The sequence below is a fragment of the Strix aluco genome, chromosome 4 (assembly GCF_031877795.1).
Source record: "Strix aluco isolate bStrAlu1 chromosome 4, bStrAlu1.hap1, whole genome shotgun sequence".
Lineage (NCBI taxonomy): Eukaryota > Metazoa > Chordata > Aves > Strigiformes > Strigidae > Strix > Strix aluco.
The window spans coordinates 96,711,116-96,731,313 of record NC_133934.1 but is presented as its reverse complement, the minus strand read 5'-3'; the positions used below and the strand labels follow the sequence as shown (position 1 = coordinate 96,731,313).

At 37.3% G+C, this 20,198-nt stretch overlaps 1 protein-coding gene across 1 annotated transcript in view; it reads right to left on the bottom strand.

Annotated features, from left to right (window-relative positions):
• Window positions 1-20,198, bottom strand: part of FMN1 (formin 1) — a 209,218-nt gene that overhangs the window by 151,808 nt on the left and 37,212 nt on the right. The window contains exon 3 of the mRNA XM_074824482.1: window positions 6,936-7,111. Coding sequence (XP_074680583.1) covers window positions 6,936-7,111 — 176 coding nt within the window. The remainder of the gene's footprint in view (window positions 1-6,935; window positions 7,112-20,198) is intronic.

The window sequence follows — 20,198 nt, the reverse complement described above, 5'->3', positions numbered from 1 at the left end:
CCAGTCAAAAGCCTTCACTTCTGTTCCTTTTCTTATTTTTGGAACTACAGAGACTGCAAGACTACAGGAATTTATATTCTTCTTATTTCCTGGCCTCTAAGATGTTTGTTTAGTCAAATTTCCACATTGGTACCATAGAAATTCAAAATTACTTTTTTTTTTTTTTTTTTTTTTTTTGCACACAAATTAGAGCGTCATTCTACAGTCAGCCATTTAGCTGTGATGAGTAATCTTAAACAAGCAACATGGGGAAAGCTGTCCTTCACTAGGAAATCAGCTGCAAATCACACCACCGTGTCAAATTACTGAAAAACATTTACTGAAAAGCCAAATATTGCAGACAACAAGCAGCAACAAAGTATTCCAACACATTTAACTTTTGGTTTAATGTTTTAAAATGTAGATCATACAAAAAGCATGTGTTTACCTTTTCAATATATTATAAAGGATCATAAAGTCAACCGCAAAAGTCATTGGTATCTACTGCAGGAAGAAAGTTTCCCGAAAATCAGACTGTAATACTAAGGGCTTAGGTGAAGCTTAGAGACACCTTTTCAATTACAGGGTTGCATGCATACCTATAGACAAAGGGCACTGGAATCATTCCTGTCTTTATCTGTGATTTAACACAGAAGAATGTCTTCTGCCTCACTGCCTGCCATTTCCTGTAGGAAGCTCCCAACTTGCTTCTCCGCTATGCTTAATCATCAGGTGCCAAGGTTGGAAACAACTGACAGGTCATGGCTCCCCTGGTTTTCTAGGCTTAATATAGATTAATATCACAAAAGAAAGCTCTACATAAGGAAAGAGACAGAGAGTCTTTATCACTCCATGCCAACCTACTCTTATAATCCCAGGGTTAATAAAACAAGTGGAAGGCAGCTGCCTCAGCACTGCTGATTTCTCATAAGACAAGATTTCCTGAAGGCAAATCTGCAGCTATTCTAAATTGCATTTTATGACAAAATAACTGGGGCAAAGTGACCCTACTGAGCCGAAAAGTTTTCACAATTTGAATTTACATCTATTTTTCTGTTCAACCACAGGACTAAATGTTCATTGTCCTGATAATTTCTATGGGTATGCCTTGCTTATTTATTTATGTACTTATTTATTTGGGGTTTGGTTAACTTACAATGAGTAAACATTAAACCATATTTTTCAAGAACAGTTTCGCTGGTCACTAACAAAAAATACACCTATATGTACAACTTCATGGCACCTTTTAAACCAAACATACTTATTCAGATTATACCAAAATATTTATTTATCTGTTTATATTAATGACAAGCCACACTTAGAATAAAACTTCTCTGTAATAATCTAGGGTCACCAAGCTGTAGCAGTCCTGTGAATACTGTACATAGGCAGGTTACTGAAAATAGCCACTATCTAACTATTTATGATTTTAATAGTACGTATGAAAAGTTTAGTTTAAAAGTGGACTTAAAAGCAGAAAAACCATATTTACATCTAAACATCCCAACAAAATTTATGAGACAATGATCAAATTAGTGGTGAAAAAGATTGTGCTTTGAGTGTCAGGCCAAAGTTATGCAACATATTGAGATGCTAGCAAACTGAGAGTTGAACACCGAATAATTAAAACACCAGAAGTAGAAATATACCTTATAAAACCAGAGGAAATCCCAGAAGCCTGCAGAAAAATGATACTGCTTTAAATGTACCTCTTCTCTTGATAATAAACTCTAGGAAGTGAGAAGAAACTTTCAAGCTTTTCGATCATTAGGATGAACAAAGGAACTCATCTCTATGTTCACCCCTGGAGAAATGATCAAAAAAGTCTCTCAAATTCACCATGGAGTCCATAAACACCCAGTCTCAAACAACACTTTTGTAAGGACTTGTTTCTCACAGCCTGATGATCATCCCAGTGGACACTCCCCTGTCGAGGGACTGGATAACTGATAATGAAATACTCATTGGTACATTGGCACACCAAATAGTGTTTCTGGGTAAAATACATACATCAATATGTGCCCTTAATATTTTTACACAAGAAGGAGATCATCATATTATGATGTGCAAATGAGATGGAGACACTTTTTTGGCAGAAGTGTTTTATTGCTGGGTGGATCTATCTCATAAGGAAAGTCTCTCTGAACAGGCTGTGTGCTGGTGTTGGCTGGGATAGAGTTCATTTTCTTCACAGTAGCTAGTATGGGGCTATGCTTTGGATTTGTGCTGGAAACAGTGTTGATAACACAGGGATGTTTTTGTTACTGCTGAGCAGCAACAGAGCCAAGGCCTTTCCTGCTTCTCAGCCCACCCCACCACCGAGTAGGCTGGGGGTGCACAGCGAGTTGGGAGGGGACACAGCCGGAACAACTGACCCCAACCGACCCAAGGGATATCCCAGACCATATGATGAAATGCTCAGCATATACAGCTTGGGGAAGAAGAAGGAAACAGGGGACATTTGGGAGTTAACAGTGTTTGTCTTCCCCAAGTCGTGGTTATGTGTGATGGAGCCCTGCTTTCCTGGAGATGGCTGAGCACCTGTCTGCCAATGGGAAGGGGTGAATAAATACCTTGTTTTGCTTTGCTTGCCCATGTGGCTTTTGCTTCACTTATTAAACTGTCTTTATCTCAATACATGAGTTTTCTCACTTTTACTCTTCTGATTCCCTCCCCCATCTCACCGGGGGGAGCGAGCAAGTGGCTGGGTGGGGCTTAGTTGCTGGCTGGGGTTAAACCATGACAGGCTGTAGTACTGCATGTGAAGGAAGAAGCAACTTCAAAAATCTCTAGAAAAAAATCAGTTATGATAATGTCACAAGTCTTCTTAATAAAACTTACAACTCTCTGGTGCTTCAGAAAAGCCCCTAGAACCTGTCATAGCAACTTTCCCAGCAGTCAACACACTAATTATACAAAGGGACAATCATTCCTTACAGTTTAAAGCACATTTAATAATCCACACCCTTTCTGACCTACATTTCTTCACAGACAGAAGTCACACCTACAGCTCACTCCAGTTCTGTTCTTGAGGTGTCTAAGAGCTCCCCTGAAGTAGGTTTTAAAACTAGCCTTGAAGAAAACAGACAATAAACCAGCATAAAATAATCTAATTTCTATCACTATCATATGGCAGGGCTCAAGGTTTCCTGACCCCATATCTATTCAGACTGTCTTTTCAGAGCACTGTAATAGCAAACTAGAGAAACATGAACAGAGCATGAAGACACATTCTACAAAACAGCCAGGTGGCTAAACTGTATAGAAAACAAACTTTCTACAGTTTTTTCAACATGACAAGCCTAAACCCAAGAAAATTTTGCATAATTCCTTGAAAATAATAATAGAATCAAATACGCACGAACTGTGTCAGGCTTCAGAAGAGCCACATGAAGCAGCAGGCTGTGGTTGTGGCTCAGGTGGTTTGAACTGATCTGAAGCTCAGCTGACACAGTCCTGCCCTCTGCCCTGTCCCCAGCCCAATGCCTACTGTGCTGACTGATAATGATCTTAAAACATTCTTCTGCTCTCCTGTCTGTCTCTCCTGCTGTTTATCTCATTTTATACTTAGTATTTTAACTCTTTAACTACTCTAAATAGAAAAGACAGAGAAGATGGAAGGAAACCTGTAAGTCACAGATTTTCATCATTATTCTCAGCCTTGTTACCTCATTATAGACCATTATGAGAGCAATTTTCCTGAGGTTTGACAATCTGGGTATCACCAATATAATCACTTTAAATGTAAGTAATTAAGTTTAGACATAGCAACAGAAACATAGATATGATAATTCTTATCAAAATTGAGCATTACATGATGTTAGCAGAATGAGTGGACACCAGACACTTTTGGTGTAGGGGGCTGTAGACATGCAAACGTAGTTAACATCTTCATCAAAATTTTGCTTGACATTGAGGTGTGGACTATAGAGAATTTTAAAAAAGATCATAATAGCTATATGGTCATAAAACCAGAAAGCACATTAAGAAAGTCAGTTTACTATTTTGAAGGAGTGCATATTGTATTAATAAATGTGTGGAACAGCCTGTAAAATCCATCATAGGAAAAACCAGTGTTAGTTCTGAGGCAGAGCTTGTAAAAGAGATGCATTGGCTCATCTCCTGGTTAAAAGGAGCAGACATACAAGTAACAAAGACAGGGAACAGAAGATCACTGTAAACTGTGTAAGTAAACTGAGTAAGATCTTTGTGCATTAAGGCACAAAGGCCAGCACTTAGTGTAACAAAGAATGGAGATGAATTTTTAATCTTTTCCCTTTGTGCTTTCTTTTTCTAGGTTGTTCTCTTTTCACCTTCTTTTCATTTCAACAGGCCTTTTGCTCCCCATCTACAGTATGATATAATAAAGATTAAACAAAAAACTTTATAAAATAAAATCCACAGTCATGTCAAATAATTTACCAGAATTTCTTGAATAAGTACTAACTATTAATAGTTATTTCAGCTGCATTTTCACATCTCATTTATTTGCTTTTTTATCTGAGATGAAATGCTGTATAAAGAATAGGGTGGAGCTGCATCACTATTTTGTTTCATTATCTTCCATATCACTATATCTTCTCTATGATGGATTGTGAATGAGAATGCAACATGCTCCAACTAAGATTTAAAATCTAATTCGGGATTTTCTTTCAGGCTTCTGATACAGATTGTGTATTTGAAATTCCTGTCAGAGCAGAGTTCATTCAATCTCTCCCTCACCTAATTGCCTCCTTCCAACTAACAGAAACACAGAAACATCTTTTCAATAACATAAGCAAACACTAGTACATCTATATATGCATATATACAAATATATTGTACATTTATGCAAGGAGGCTCCTAATCCATAGAAAGCAGAGCTATTCATTAAGAAGTTTTGTTTTTCACATTGTCACTATTTTGAATAAAACTGCATTTTAAAACAGTAGTGCCTAACTTTTTGATCAGTCAGGCTAAACTTTTTCTTCCAGCATCAGGAAAGGGCCATAGATGACATGACTGGATGTAGTGGGACTGTGAGTAAATCAGTTGGTCCATTTCAGTTGTTATTTCTTGGAAATATCATCTTTGTTTCAGAGTTGCTCTTCAGACACAGGCACATTTTGTGACCACAGTTGTCTTGCTGTCCGGCCTGAGGAGTGCACAGGGAAGACAATATCTGGGAATGGATTGTTGTCACCAGAGCAACTCATGCAGACTATTTTTGGCCATTATCTTTCTTATAGACTGCTTATATCAGTGCCACAGTCCAATGGGTTCTGATGGCAGCACCAGCAGCAGCCTTCTCACTACAGTTCTTTTGGCAGCTCCTTCTCCATCCCGTGTCACACAACTGGACACAAACTCGTCTTGAAGCAGAAAAGTAGTCTGAGATGCAAGGGCTCTGCAAGTAATTCAGCCCAGAGTTCTGTTCTGAAAGACTTTCAAGAAAGAGAGTCACAGGGAGTGAGCTGGAGGATAAAGTGTCCTGGTGGGTCACTAATAGCCCATCAGCCCATGCTGAGCACCCCTTTTTTTACAGAAATCGAGGCTTTTGTTCTGAATCTCTTAGAAATCTAGAATAAATATTCTTCCTTGTTAACTACAAAAAACGGAAATTATTTCCTTTTTCATAATGCAGATAATTAGATTTTTAAACAGAAAATGGTGCTTAAAAAAAGAGTAAGAAAAATGGAAACAAACTTACTAATCTTAGACATCTCTTATTTTACTCAAATCATTGTTTTTAAATGGCTTTTAATTTGGAACTCCCCCAGCTCTTTACAAGGACTTTGTAAATGCACACAAAGTATCCTCAGGGACTGGATTCTTCCTGGTGTAGCACATATTTGTACCAGTGATAACAACTACATCACAGTTCTTTTCAGTCCAGTTATTTGTTTTCAACACAACATTTTATTACAAGGATAAGCCTGTACCTTCCCAGTACTACAACAACATTCTAATTAATTATTTTAGGAAAAGAAGGTTATGACAAGAAATCAATTTTATAACAAGCTCACAAGAGCAGCAACTGTGAGTGTAAGCATCATTAAGAGCATTTTAAATGTACTTCTAAGTCAATTCTGGTATTTCTACCAATAGATGTCACTGTTACACAAATTTGTGTTAGTGTGTCTTTGCACAAACTCTATTATGTAGTCTAGTCTTTAAACCATTTTCTTTCAACCATTCCATTCTTTCCATGTTTCCTTCCTCTTTACTACATTCTGTTCCCTTCTCCTTCCAGTTTGAAAACTACTGCCAAAACGTGTCTATCTGTAGGCTGGTTACTGCTTATTCCAGGAGCATATGAGTATTTCCAGCTAGAATTAGGCTGGGCCATGTTGAGCAAGTGTCTCGACTTGTGATTAACTTGGGTTGCCATCTGAAGTTTCAGTGTCTTATATCCCAGAAAGCTTAGAAACTTTTCCAGTCAAATTCATGGCCAGTCTGACTCCATTGCCAGTTCAGCTGCTCCAAAACTCTGAAAAGCAACAGCATGGTTCCCAGCAGTCCTGGGCTGTGCACAAGCACGCACGCACACGTGCATGTGGGCATGGGTGCACACACTCACACACGTGCACACACACTGCTTGCTGACTTGAGTCTTCCTGGTACCTGTTCTTATCCTGGTCATCTCCTAGTTGCTAGCTCCTACAATCCATTTTCAGGAAAACAGCTAATTTAAACTAAACACCGATCATGATTTTAGAAATGACACATCATGTTCCTTAATCTATTTATATAATTTAAAAAATTTTCTGTATGTATTGCTCTCAGGCTTAGCTGCACATAGGCATACAGACTCACAAACCATCTGAAAAACTGTATCCCATCCAAAACTTTGCAGTTTGTCAGATATTTTGGAACACGGTTTTAGACGTGCCAGAAATAAATGCATACCAGAAATGTGATTGTATATAGTAAATGCTTGTTGAAACCCAATATAGCATGAATAGAGTCCTACTCACATTCAGTTCCAGGCTCAAATGCAACACATTTCTGTTGATCTTCTCTTTCTCACTTGAATGAGCAAATGTGTTTGAGTGCCCCAATCTGAAATCCAAACCCCAGGTATCTTCATCTCTGTTTGCCACATCCAAATTAGTCAGCCGTTCAGTGAAGTCATCCTTTAAAGCAGACTCTGCTGGAATGCCGAAGTGAAATGAAATGAAATGAAGTAAAATAATTGTATGCGTCTGAAGATAATCCCTGCATATAGAAAGCTCTATATCTTTATGAAATTTTGGTATACACTACCAACACATGCACTTACAGTTCTCCTGTTTGTTTAAAACAAAACAGAATGGCATAAATGGGGTACATACTATGTTTTCACTCAGAAAAAAAATGGTTTTGTACTTAAATTTTGTGGGACAGATCTAGCAAAAAAAGTGGGCTGCTTGTCTTTCCCCCATACACAGACACACGCTGTATGCAAGGTGCTTGAGTTTTCACCTCCTCTGCCAAGGCACTCTTACTTGCCCTCCTGAATGTGCTTGTTACATACACATATTTCAGAGGTGGCTGTGAAGTATAAAGCTAAGCTAAGGAAGCTCAACAGACTGATTAGACAAACTTTTTGACATTGGCTAAACACAGCCTTAGTGGGGACTGTGCCAATACACTTTAGTCCCTTACATCAAATGGGTAAAAAGCAGAGTCTTTCAATCAAAAGTGATACTTAACCTTGTCCCAGTAACCTTAAACATAGTATCAACCTATGGTTTTGGAATGCTTTAGTTACAAAGGGCAGTGAATATACTGGGAGAGGTAAGAACAAAACCTGACAACCAAGAGTACAGACCTCTATGTCATGTACTACAACCACCCAGCATTCTCCTTTCCATTCACAGCATTGCTGGTTTATTAGTCCCCAAAACCAGTAGTGTCTTCTTCTGCATGATAACCTCTAATTTAGCAGTGAGAAGACCAGTGAATTCCACAAAGTCAGTGTGTTCTCTGAAGTGTAATATCTGACACTATACAGACACCTCTTTTTATATTCTCTAGGATATATACCCTCTTTCATATACACAGACACATCCATCCTGGAACATCCCTGTGGAAAATTCAGATACTAGCAGAATTCCTGGATGCTACATATGGTAGCTTAGCATTATACAAGGAACTGCGCCTACAATTTTGTAATTTATTTTTAATTTTTTTCATTTTCCCTAATTTTAAAAGATCACATTAAAAAAAGAGGCACTAGGATCAGAATCTGTAAGCCTGATTGCTTAAATACAGGGTGATTTTCAAACTTTCTGAAAGCTTATAGATCCAAATAATTTAGGTGCCACACTGTATAATAAGAATAGTAAAGTAAAATACTTGGTAAAATGGCCAACAATCCAAAGTACAAACCAGTTATTATTGTGTGAATAAACTCATCTTTCTTCTTATTCACACAAAATCTTAAAAATGAGATCCTCTCAAAAGACAGCATTTGTACAAAAAAAGTATTACACATTTTACGCATACCTTACACTTTATGAAATTATGCCCTTCATATAATATGGAAACTGTATCAAGATATTCAAACACAAGACAGCGTATTTTAAGACATACTCAAGTCCAGATAAGCCATCTCTAAGATCAGGTATCTAAAGAGAGACTTGCTTTCTGACTTTCTGAAACATTGCTTTTCTGTATATTTTTACACTTTTGATAAACTATTCTTCTTGTTGGCCCTTACATCGTTATACAAGTCATTCTGGTATTTAGAAAAATTTAAGTTCAGAAATACAAATATTATGCTTTGTAGTATAAGCTGAATAAAATGTATCAGTTGAATTTTGACCTCATCTTTATTGTTCCATACAGTTAGTCCAGTTACCTCTGGCCATTCTGATTTACATGATTATAACATGCGGAAAATATAAAGAAAGTTCCAGGTGACTGGAGAGGAAAAAGTAAAAATCACCATTTTTAAGGTAAGTGGACATTATTTGTATCATGCTAGCAAACCTACCGTGCCAGCTTTTAGTCTTTCTCTTGATTTCTGTCACATATCAATGCCACAGTTTTTGCAGGTATCTACTGGCTTTACATTGCAAAAATATTTGGAATCTTCTCATATAACCTATAAAAACTATACATGCTTCTATAAAACAATGTAGCATTACACCAGCATTAAAATACAAATATACATAGTAAAAACCAGGAAATACTACCATTTTTAATTCAGTGCTCTTTGGGAATTCATTTTGGTTTTGTAATTACCTACTCACTGGTTTCCTGCCCCAGTACTACAGTTGCATTCTGCAGTTGGTTTAAATCAATTATTTTTATCTATGTCCCCTCTGTTTCAAGGCCTCTACTCTAGGTCAGCTACTGCTAAAGAGAAAATTCCTATGTGGCAGTGAATTTTACCCATAATGTGATTACTCTACTAATTTTTATTGATTCATAAGTGATACAGAGCTGTAACAAGAGGCCACATTCAGAATTCCTTCTTGCAGCAGCTGGTATTTCCCATAATTAACTGTGACACAGCTAAGAACAGTCAGCCTGCCAAATGCTTTCTGGGCTGCTAGAAAAATGAGTACCTCCCTCAGCTGCAGAGATTCAGTTTTTGCCCACATTTAATTTTATGCACCATCATATTAATTTATGGTATTTTTGCTGTTGGCAGACTGCTCCCAAGTCTGTTACTAGGCCTCTATTCTCCACCTTCTATTCCAATTATTACTTAATGTTCTGTTACCTATGGGTTTACCCTGCTAGCTTATGACTCCAGTCTTCCCTGAACCAGTTCTCACCTGTATGCACCATTAGCATACAACCACTTCTATGTTAAGGGACTCATCCACCTCAGCAGACAGTGGAATATAAAAGGAGAACTTCAACCACCTCTCTATTTTAAGTAAACTCTTAAATACTTGGCCATATTTTTCCCTTAATTTCACCATTCTGTCAGCTCAGACAGATGGATTTCACTGCTACTTATACTTATCCAGGAAACTTTTTTTTTTTTTTTAAATTGGCAACTCGCTGTAATCCACCAAGAGGGAATTTAGATTGTTTCTATAATTTCAGAGACTGTGGTTGAATTGGGTTTATTTGCTACATAAACTTATGATGAATGTTTTAAAATATCTGAGTGTGTGTTTAAAAAAAAGGTCATATATATTTTATGCATGTATATGCAAACACACGTATATATCCATTCAGTCATAGGCTAAATCCAGTGTCAAAATGCATATGCTTATCCTTTAGCCAACATAACTGATTTGACAACATCTATTATTTTTGCCTCTGAAAAAAAAAGACTTCCAAGAGAGTCCAATTGCTACTCAAACTGTCTTCCGGGTTTTACAGTTTATACCAATTAGGAAGTGCCTCCTATGAACACTGCATGTAGAAAGACTGCCTAAATACAGATTTGCTGCCATCTATTGTCCCAAGGGAATGGAAGACAGAGCAAAGTAAACGCAGGAAGATGAGTACTTAATGCTTCCTTGGCAATTTTTACCACACAGACTTTGCGAGTGTAAGTAAACAACTTTTTCATCTTTCCAAATTTACAGGTAAGACAAACAAGGCACTGAAACCTCAGGGGTACAGACAGGGTCATATCATCAGACTGCAATAATAAATAGTACATCCAGGATCTCCTATGCTGAACCTACACAATTATGAGGTACTTACACATGTCTTTTTTTGTACAAAGGACACATTCTTGCCATACAAAGTCTTTTAAACACAATCTCTTAAATTAGCAATAGGCATATTGATAACATGTAATATATTTCTATTAAGTTACCATTGTGGAATCTACAGTTCTATAGTTTCTACGGGACATAGTATATTTTCTCTGGGCAGTCTCTCTCTTTAGAAAGCCTGTTCATACTTTCTCAGCTGTCTTGGAAAAAGAACTTGGGGGGAAAAAATCAGCTTCTTAAACATTTTTTTGTTAGTCTAAGGAATTAGGATGAGTCATAATATCCATTCCCTGTGGGAACATGGTTAGCCTAACCACAACACACTTAAGTCCGAGACCAATGTTTACACTGTGTCTTTTTAGCTTTTGTTTCCTGATCATTGGTCATTCTATATATTAATCTTTTAATCACACTCCATTTTTTCTAGATTGCTTTGTTATATCACACATGATAAAAATATGTTTAGTCTTTTTGTACGGTGATTCCTATGTAATGTACAATTTTATTGCCTATTTGATTAAATGCTATAAACACTTATAAGTGAAGCATGAATAAAGAAAACCTTATGATACTTGTGTTCACTGCTTGCCTCTTGGAAGGAGTGAAAAGAAGGTAAATAAAATAAAATTTAACTCTTTGTACACTATTTGAAAACGAGTCTCATAATGCCAAATTTGGTGGACCTTTAAGGTTTTGGGGGTCTTAAATTTTAGAAACAAAACAAATAACCAAGCAGATTTATTCAGCAAGTGGACCACAAAACTGAAAGTCTAAATGGCAAAGCTGCTTATTTAAAGGCCCTGTTTTGATAGCAGAGCTGCACACTCTGAACATCAGAGCTACATTTAGAGCACTTACGGTATTACTAACTGGAGACAATGGTATTACTGTAGGGATTTAGCTGTTGCAAGATCTTACATCAGCAAGTCCCAGCACATTAAACAATCTCTGGTATACTTCTTTGCCCAAATAGATTAAGCCTGACCAATGTTACTGAAAGCACTGGTGGAACGTGAGGGTAACCTCAGCTGAAAAGTCAACATATTTTTTAAAAACTTGGAAAACCAAAATATGCAGATCCTACCAAAACTATTTTTTGCTGTGTGCACCTCAAATTTTATGATCCATCCCTCTTGCCTGACCTTTTTCTTTCTAAATCAAGAACCAAGCAGTAAATGCTTCCTGATTTTTCCTGTTTAAATTTTTTCTTTTCTTTTTGTTGCTACACACACCAGTTTAATAAATCTCCATTTTAAAATAGCATTGGAAGTAGCCTCAGCAGTTTCAGATTCTGTAGGTAGATGATATTGCACAGTTCCATGCACATGCCATCTGTGGTATCTCAGATCTGTTAGTATATAAAGACCTTCGTTCTGTATAAACATAAATTCTGCACCCAATATTTCAATGTATGTATCTGACACAGAGGACAACAAGATTTGTTTTTCTGGCATTTAACTCTGTTTTGAAGTTGAATAAATATGAATAAGTAGGGAGAAAAATAAGAAAAACAGAAAGAGAATTTAAAAATATAGAGAGAACCCTCCTCCTTTCCTTTTCGTTTTCCAGATTTCCTTTATGGGAAGGAAGCAAAGAGAAGGAACCTGTTTGCTCTGCTAGAGACTCGAGAGAAGACTGACAAGAAATCTTAGTATCAATACAGTTCTTTCTATTGTATTGGATAGAATGTAAAGGAGTATGTAGCTTTCTGCACAAAAAAAAAAAAAAAAAGAATGTTGTGAACTAGGTAGACTAATAAATCCTCTTAATTAAGAAAATCTGTAGTTCAGTGCAAGACTAGAGAAACTGAAAAAAGATGCTAAATGCTATCTTTGGGAATGAAGACATATGCAGCTTTTTGTCATCTTTCCCCCTATTTCCTGTATTTCTATTTAATCTGTATTGGAGCATGAGGTGATTTGTGTTATAAGCAGTTTAGCAAAATCCTTGCTGAAGATTGCCTGTGTTTCCACAGGGCATTTAAGGATTCTTTTTTTGCATGATGACAAATTGTGGATTTTAAAAAACAAATGTTAGGCCTGCTACTTGCTATACTGCTCTAACAAAGAAGCCTGAATGGCACAGTATTGAGTACAATGTTTAAATCAAATCCCTAAAAGCGGTGGTTGCAAGAACAAAGCCCTGGAGAGCAACACCCTGCAGTGGCATTACAGGATTGGGGTCCTTGTAATGCTCACAGAACTAGAAGCTCCTGGAGTATCAATACCCAAAACAATCAACAATTTACTGTCTTTTGGCTGTGTCCTATTTCTCCCAGCAAACAGTAAACACAATTTAGTACTGCTAATAATGGAAAAAATGTTTAAGTGGCTTAAAATCCATCCAATTATTAACAGAGAAATCTATTACCAAGTAAAATTAAGATCTCCCTCTCTAGCTAGCAAATAAAGATTAGTGTGTTATTCTGCAGTGTGAACATAAAGTAGGGTATCTTCCCACTGGAAGAGATAAATTGCACATAGCCTTGACATGAACCTCCAACATTAAAAAAAACCCAACAACAACCAGTGAAGATGAAGCTCTCTGGCCTAGAAAATTTGAGTGTACAACCACTAAGCGTAGTGAAAGGGAATGAAAGGGCTCAAACAAATGAATTTCTGACAATTATTAAGAGTAAACTGTATTGTGATGTCTGAAAGCTTTGCTTGTGCTTTCCTTCGTTTGTTTCAAAGCTTTGCTTGTGTTTTGCTTTGTTTGTTTCTCAAGGACTCTTCCTGACTCCTCAACTGTTTCCTTAGGTCCCTTTGTCTGTTTAGGTAAGACTGAAATGCTCATTAGGCGCCCTAGGTAAATCACTGATAGCAGACTCAAGGCCTTCAGTGAACACTTGGGCAACTCCTAGAATGGGAAGACTAAGATAAAGGCGGGCTTGAACAAAGAGACAGAGAGACCCTATTATAGGGAGGATGATTCTGCTGATTTAGAAAGAAGACACCTGGACTTTACTTCACAGCGCATGCTCTGGAAAGAAGGTCAACTAGCGAACACTGAAGAAGACTACTTACTTCCTCCCTCAACCACCGAAGATCCTCACCCTATTTTCACTACGCGTGCTCGGACTATGTAAATGAGTTCCGGGAACTCATTATCATAAGACACCCCTTTCTAGGAAATCTAATGAATATATATTATCAGTGTGTATATAAACTGATGTCCCTTACTAACTCGGGGGAGCCCTTATGGTGGAGAATCCCCAGGGCGACTCCAGCACTGTTAATAAAGAATACCTGCTTAACAGTAAGAAAACTTTACTGTTGAGTCAATTTCTTTGTTTCAATAGGAACGTGGAGGAAATCCAAAATATTCATTTTCTCGTGAAAAACATTTGTGAAACTTCTCAATGCAGAGTGTATCAACTGCAAGAGCATGTGATACAACTCAAAGCTTTTCAAAAAATGCTTCAGAATGGTCACAAACCTAAGAAAGAGGTCTATCAAATCCTGTAAATTACTTGTATAAATTTCATGGTTTTGTATTTGTGAGAGACTGAAATGTCCTATGACTGTCTCAAAGCTTGCTTGTGTCTGTGCAAACCTCCAGGAGAAGCTGCTGCGGCCTGTGGATTGGTCTGGGGACTGTCGCCCAGGGAAGTGGGAGCATATTGAAGGATGCACCCCCCCACTTCTTTGCGGTTGCATTGTCCAGACTCTCTAGACAAGCCTCAAAGGGGCAGACATGTGCTGAGCTGGCCCCATCCTGTCGCCATTTGTGGCTCTGTTGTGTAGGTCAGACCCCATGCATGCATTGCTAATGAACTGGTAAGAGGCAAACGTTCCTGCCCTGAAGCCAGATGCAACAAAACCTGTGGGACCATAGAAAAAAAACTAAAGGTGGGCAGATACGCTAATCCGCGGATATGATGAACTTAAAAAGGCAGCAGAAGATGTTGCTCAGTGTGCATCCACCATCGAAGCCAGATCCGTGTGCACCCACCACCGAAGAACTGAAGACTGAGGACCAACGGGACGCCGCTGGATCCACGGTGGTGACTATTCTCGCAGCCCTATCCCACATCCTTGCTTTATTTCTGTCTTTTCCTTCCATTCTGTCCTATCACTACCCCTCTTCACTTTTTTAATAATAAAAACCTGTTTTGGGTATACGGCATTTGACCTCGTTTGTGTCTTAATCTCGCTCTTGAGATTATATTGAAAACTTCCCCGACATTGGATCGGGACAGTATTAAAATAACTTTCCATTTAGACTGTTGACACTGAATTTGATTTTTTTTTTTTTTATTAAGGGTTTACATTTACAATACTCTATATACTTCATACTGCTTTTTTCCTCCACCTCAATCCATTTATTCTAGACAAAATTTCCCCAACCCCAAACAGAGCAAACCCTAGCAGAAAAATAAGAACACTTATCACTAACTTAGTGTAAAAGAAGTAGTACAATTTGGATTAGGGAAAAAAAGAGAGCAAGAACATGGACAGAAAGATGAGAGAACCATCTTCAAGTTTCAATGCTGTGCAACCATCCAACAAGTGCTCAAGAAACCTGAGGAACAGGAACTCTAGTAAGAGGTACAGAATGTATTTGCTGAATTTGGATACAGTCCTGCAAGCTACTGAGTAGCTTGCCCCCATTCAGCATACTGTTTTAGCACGTACTCAAATTTAACCAGTTTAGTTCCACTGAACAAATAAGGGCAGGACCTGCCTTGTCACTTTCCAGACAAATCGCTTTCAGATGCAAGCGGGATGCTCTGCAAGTGTCCACAATTGGCATTATAAGCATACAAAGATACAAAAAAACCCCAAGAGGACCTAACACAGGAAGCAGTTGGCGCTTTGGTGCAAATTCTGACTATTCTAACTATTCCCAAAGGAGTTTCATGTGTCCACAGCCAAACCCCACAACCAATGTTCAGGTCAAGGTTCTGAGCTGCAATGCCAGGAACTTTTAGCAAAAGGCTCATTTTTAATGCCAAAGAATTTCAGTGCTCACAGTAACTTCCAGACTGGGATAATACCCAAAGTAATCTAGTTAAATATCCAATTAGCATATATTAATTATACGACATTTCCCAAATTAGCAATTTGTGGATGTACAAAAATTACATATTACACAAGGCTTTGAAATACCTGACAATTCACATATGCTTTTGGTGCTAAGCATATGCTAAATGTCTTGTTGGGTTCTAAAATAGGTAGTGATAATTTTCCAAAACCTGTTTACAACTGTTTCTTTCATTACCTGAAGTAATTTCTATACAATCATAGTACATACCATATTTGTTATAGATTACACTCAAAGCAACTACTGAAAACTGAAGCATTCCTAATATTGTAATTGCTGTCTACTACTTGGGGAGTGTTTCACTGTGTCTTTTTACTTTGTGATCTGTGGCCTTAGCCAGTAAGCTAAAAGAATGTGGAGGAGGAGACTGATGTTTAAATTCTATATTCCTTATTTTGTTTAGCAAGATTTGACCTTGCAAACAATAGTCTCTGAAAAGATTAGAAACCTGTAGCTAGTGCAATAAGGAGAATAAAGAAGTATATAGAAAATCCAGACAAAAAGCTACACAGCTGAAAGCTAACATCTTTTAGGCAGCAATCTAGGAACAGAGGCTACAAGAGTCCTTGACCACAACATCAGCAGGTTAAGTAAATTTAATAAGCTATTTAATGACTTAAAGTGTTTACATTACTTTTCTCATGTGCTTTTTAGAATATTTCCCCTTACTCACTGGCTCTCACTCTTCTGATGACTATCAGAAAGACAAAGTCACCACAGACAAGATTTGGTTTGGGCATTAGATAAGTGAAAAAGCATGACATATGTAATAAGATCAATTTAAAATAACCAACACCTTTTATAAGACACTTAAAAATGTTGAAAACTGCTAAAATAAGCTCTAACATTGATGAATCTATTTGCAGAGGTCACTTAGATCACTTCTACATTGCACAAATATTGTTATATAAAGATTTTTAGAACAAGTATTAAGATTTGAATTAATGAAGTATGGATGGAAATGTGCAAAAGCACCGGAAGCAACAATTAAAAGAATAGGCTGTATAGATAGCCAGGAACATTGCTGACAGCCACAAAACTAATTAACACTGAGTGTGTTATTTATATCTAGACTACAGTGCTTATGATTCATCAGTGGAAAACTGCATTCTGATAATAGGAGGAGGATGGCAAGAGGGTTACACCACACGGCCTGTGCTGTTCCTCCTCCTCCTCCTGGAATAACACGGCATTGCATGTGACATTCTTTTGCCTGTTATCCACCAACAGACACACCATAGCCCAAAAGATACTGAAAATCAGGAAACACAATGGGCAGCAACCTTGCTTAACATCCATGACAGACAAAATACACAAGATTTTGTGGCAAAAGGATCACACCATACTAACTGTTGATTCTTAGGGGTAAAAGAAAATCTTTTTTATCCTTAGGGGATAAAAACCCAGTTTTGTCACCAGTCTAAAAGAACCCAAGAGATATAGTGAGGATTTGACAGCTGGTGTCTCTTGTTCTCTATAACCTCATTAGCAGTGCTGGCCAGAACGCTTTAACATACACGTTGTCTTGAGCGAGAGTGACAACATGCTGTGAATGGGTAGAATCCACTTACACAGATCTGTCAGATATTTTTCTTCTGTAAGGTCCCACAAAAAGTTTTGTTATACTAATTTTCTCATCCAGCTGGGAGGATGTCCAAGGCAGTGGCATCAAAAATACAAATCTAATAGCTAATAGTACTAATAAACAGTACTACTGGTATAGCTATTTTTATTTTCCTTTTTTCTTTTTTTTTTTTTTTTAAGATCCATCTTTATATGTCCTAATCCTCTAATTTAGCAAATACAACTGTGCTAGACTCTTATGGGTGAAAGATTTAACCTATGAAATCAACTAAAATTTTGTGCTTAGCAGTGTGCTTAATGCTAAACAAACAAAATAACACAGTACACAAGAATTGACAGTTTTAAAAAAGAAAGAGGCAACATCTTTCAAACATAACACAGGTCAGGCTACTGACTGAGAGAGACAGAGAATAACAATCTATTTTTAATGGGAAGGGCCTACACTATTTGTCTCCAAGCAAACACTGAAACTTCTCAAAATATCTGAGGTACAAGGAGTGAGAGATGGGAGTGAACAGAAGGCAGAAAGAAATGGGGCAGTGACAGTGAGCCAGTCAAGATGCCAGAGAGACAAAGCAGAGGAAGTAATAAATGGAGGAGTTGGCTGAAAGTTGTCCAGGGTCAAGGATTAAGATGAGAGGAAGGAGAGAGAGCGCTACAAGACAAAAGACAGTGAGAGAGAAAAGTGATAGAGATTTAGGAGAAGAAACTGACTGTGAAAGGATACCAGTTAAGAAGATTTTAGTGTACTCTAACTACCACAAGTACCACTCAGAAAGGTTTTCTTGGCAAAGTATATAAACAAACAGCCTAAACAGCTGTACTTATCTGGGAGGGCAACTTCCATAGGATATAAGCAATAAAAAACAATCCTGATATTAAGAATTTGCTTGTCAACACATTTAACCATGTGAGTACTGTGTGTGTGCAAGTGGAAAGACAACAAGCTTGTCACCACTCAATGTAAGTTGAAATGTAATAAATTAATAAGGGAAAAGCTGTGTTCAAGACTAGTAAAAATGTATTTCTGTAATTGTAGGATCATACAGTTCAGAGTCATTAAGGAATCTCCATCCTCTTCTGCAAAGGAGCCACATCAGTATTTACATCTAATTATAAAAGCAGCAAACAAGCCAGTCTGACATCTAAAATTGTTTGATAATTCACCTCCCAAAGATCTACATCTATGCTATTTTGCATATCCTGAGACAACTGATACCTACTTTTTCTGCTTAAACAAGGCAGGAACAGAAAGCAAGGATTGGACATCTCTCTGCAATGGTCAGATAGCAGTGACATCTCAGCATGAGAGCAGTAGCTAGCTCATACTCTTGTAAGTCTGGCATCAGTACACCCAGTGTCACCATTGGCTGAGTCATGAGGAACCTAAGTTGGTCTGCATCACACAAACTTTCAAAAGATTCAGCTGACTATTTTTTTTAACACAGCTATCTCTGAATGGCTTTTTAGTGCATCATGAGCTTATGGAAACTCCAAAGCCATGCTATGTTTTTATCAACTAAGTCTTATCATTGTGATGGTTGAAACACTATCAAATAAACTTATAGGCACAGATAGACCTATACTGACTTTTGAAGTCTTAGGAAAATTGGATGATCAAGCAAAGTCCCATCACTAATGAAAAAGGTTCCGGATAGAATACAATTTTTGGATATGCTTGCAGTCAACTCTCAATTAAACATGTGGATAATCTTTCCTGTGGCACACCATAATTCACAAATGGGCTTCAATTCACCCAAAACATCAGGAAAGCAGTATAGCCATATTCATGGAGCAGTGAGATATGTTTTTCTCAGTTCCAGTCAGCAGTTGTATGAGAAGCTGAGCTGTATCACTGACATTCCTTTGCATTCTTCTTTCCACTGAAGTTAAATGGTAATACTGAATGGCCTATTTTACATTACTTTATTATTATCCATGCTTTTATTTTATCTAAGACATTCCAAAGCCCCATTTACCTCACCTAATCATGAGCTGGCTGTATTAAACACAGGGCAATGAAGCAGTTAAAACAAAAAACAAACCATAGGCTGTCCGCTTTCTCAATTAATTTCCAGAGAAATAATTCATTTCTGTATTCCTTTTCTTTGGTACATTTCTGACTTAATCATTACACACAACCACCAGACATTTTTTTCCATTTTCATAGCTGTTGAATATTCCCTGCTTTCATAAGACTTCACAAGAAGCTAGAGTTGAAGAGTACTTCTGAAAATAAATTATGCCACCTATTTAGATACCTTCCCTTATGAAAACATGGGGGTGTGGAAGTGATAATAAGTTGCTTAAAATATTTTAGCTTTCTTTGAATAAATTAAGGTTCAAACTATTCCCTTTACATTTAAGCTTCTCCTGGCATCTTGGTTTTTGTAAACATGCAGCAAGATATACTCTACATGAATAACATCTGTGAGCTCAAGATTAATTTATAGTGGCATCCATGACTGGCTTCTTTTCAACCGTTAAAAATGGTTGTCAACTGAAAATTCCCCATTCAGACAAGATGCTGTACAGTTACTATATTCATTCTACCATCAACATTTTGGTACATATGAGTGACCTATCAGGTTATTATTGATTGAGTGTCAAGATGCAGCAATCACATATATTTACCTGTTATAACAGGAACAGTGGGGCTCCATTAATGTTTCTGAACATTAAATATTCAGAAAATACTATTAATCATATTTGCCTCCTGCAAGCTAGATAATATTTGTACAGAACTGAGGAAGTAGGTGGGTGTAATACGATATCACATATTATAGTTTATTAACTGAAAAATTAACAAAATTATGTAAAATAAAGTTGTTCCAGACAAAAATACAATGTAGAAAAGCCAGTGGTTCCTCCCTTTATTTCCACCTGACCTAAGGCCTGCTACAGGATTGAAATTCTGACCTGCAGACATTCTTGTAT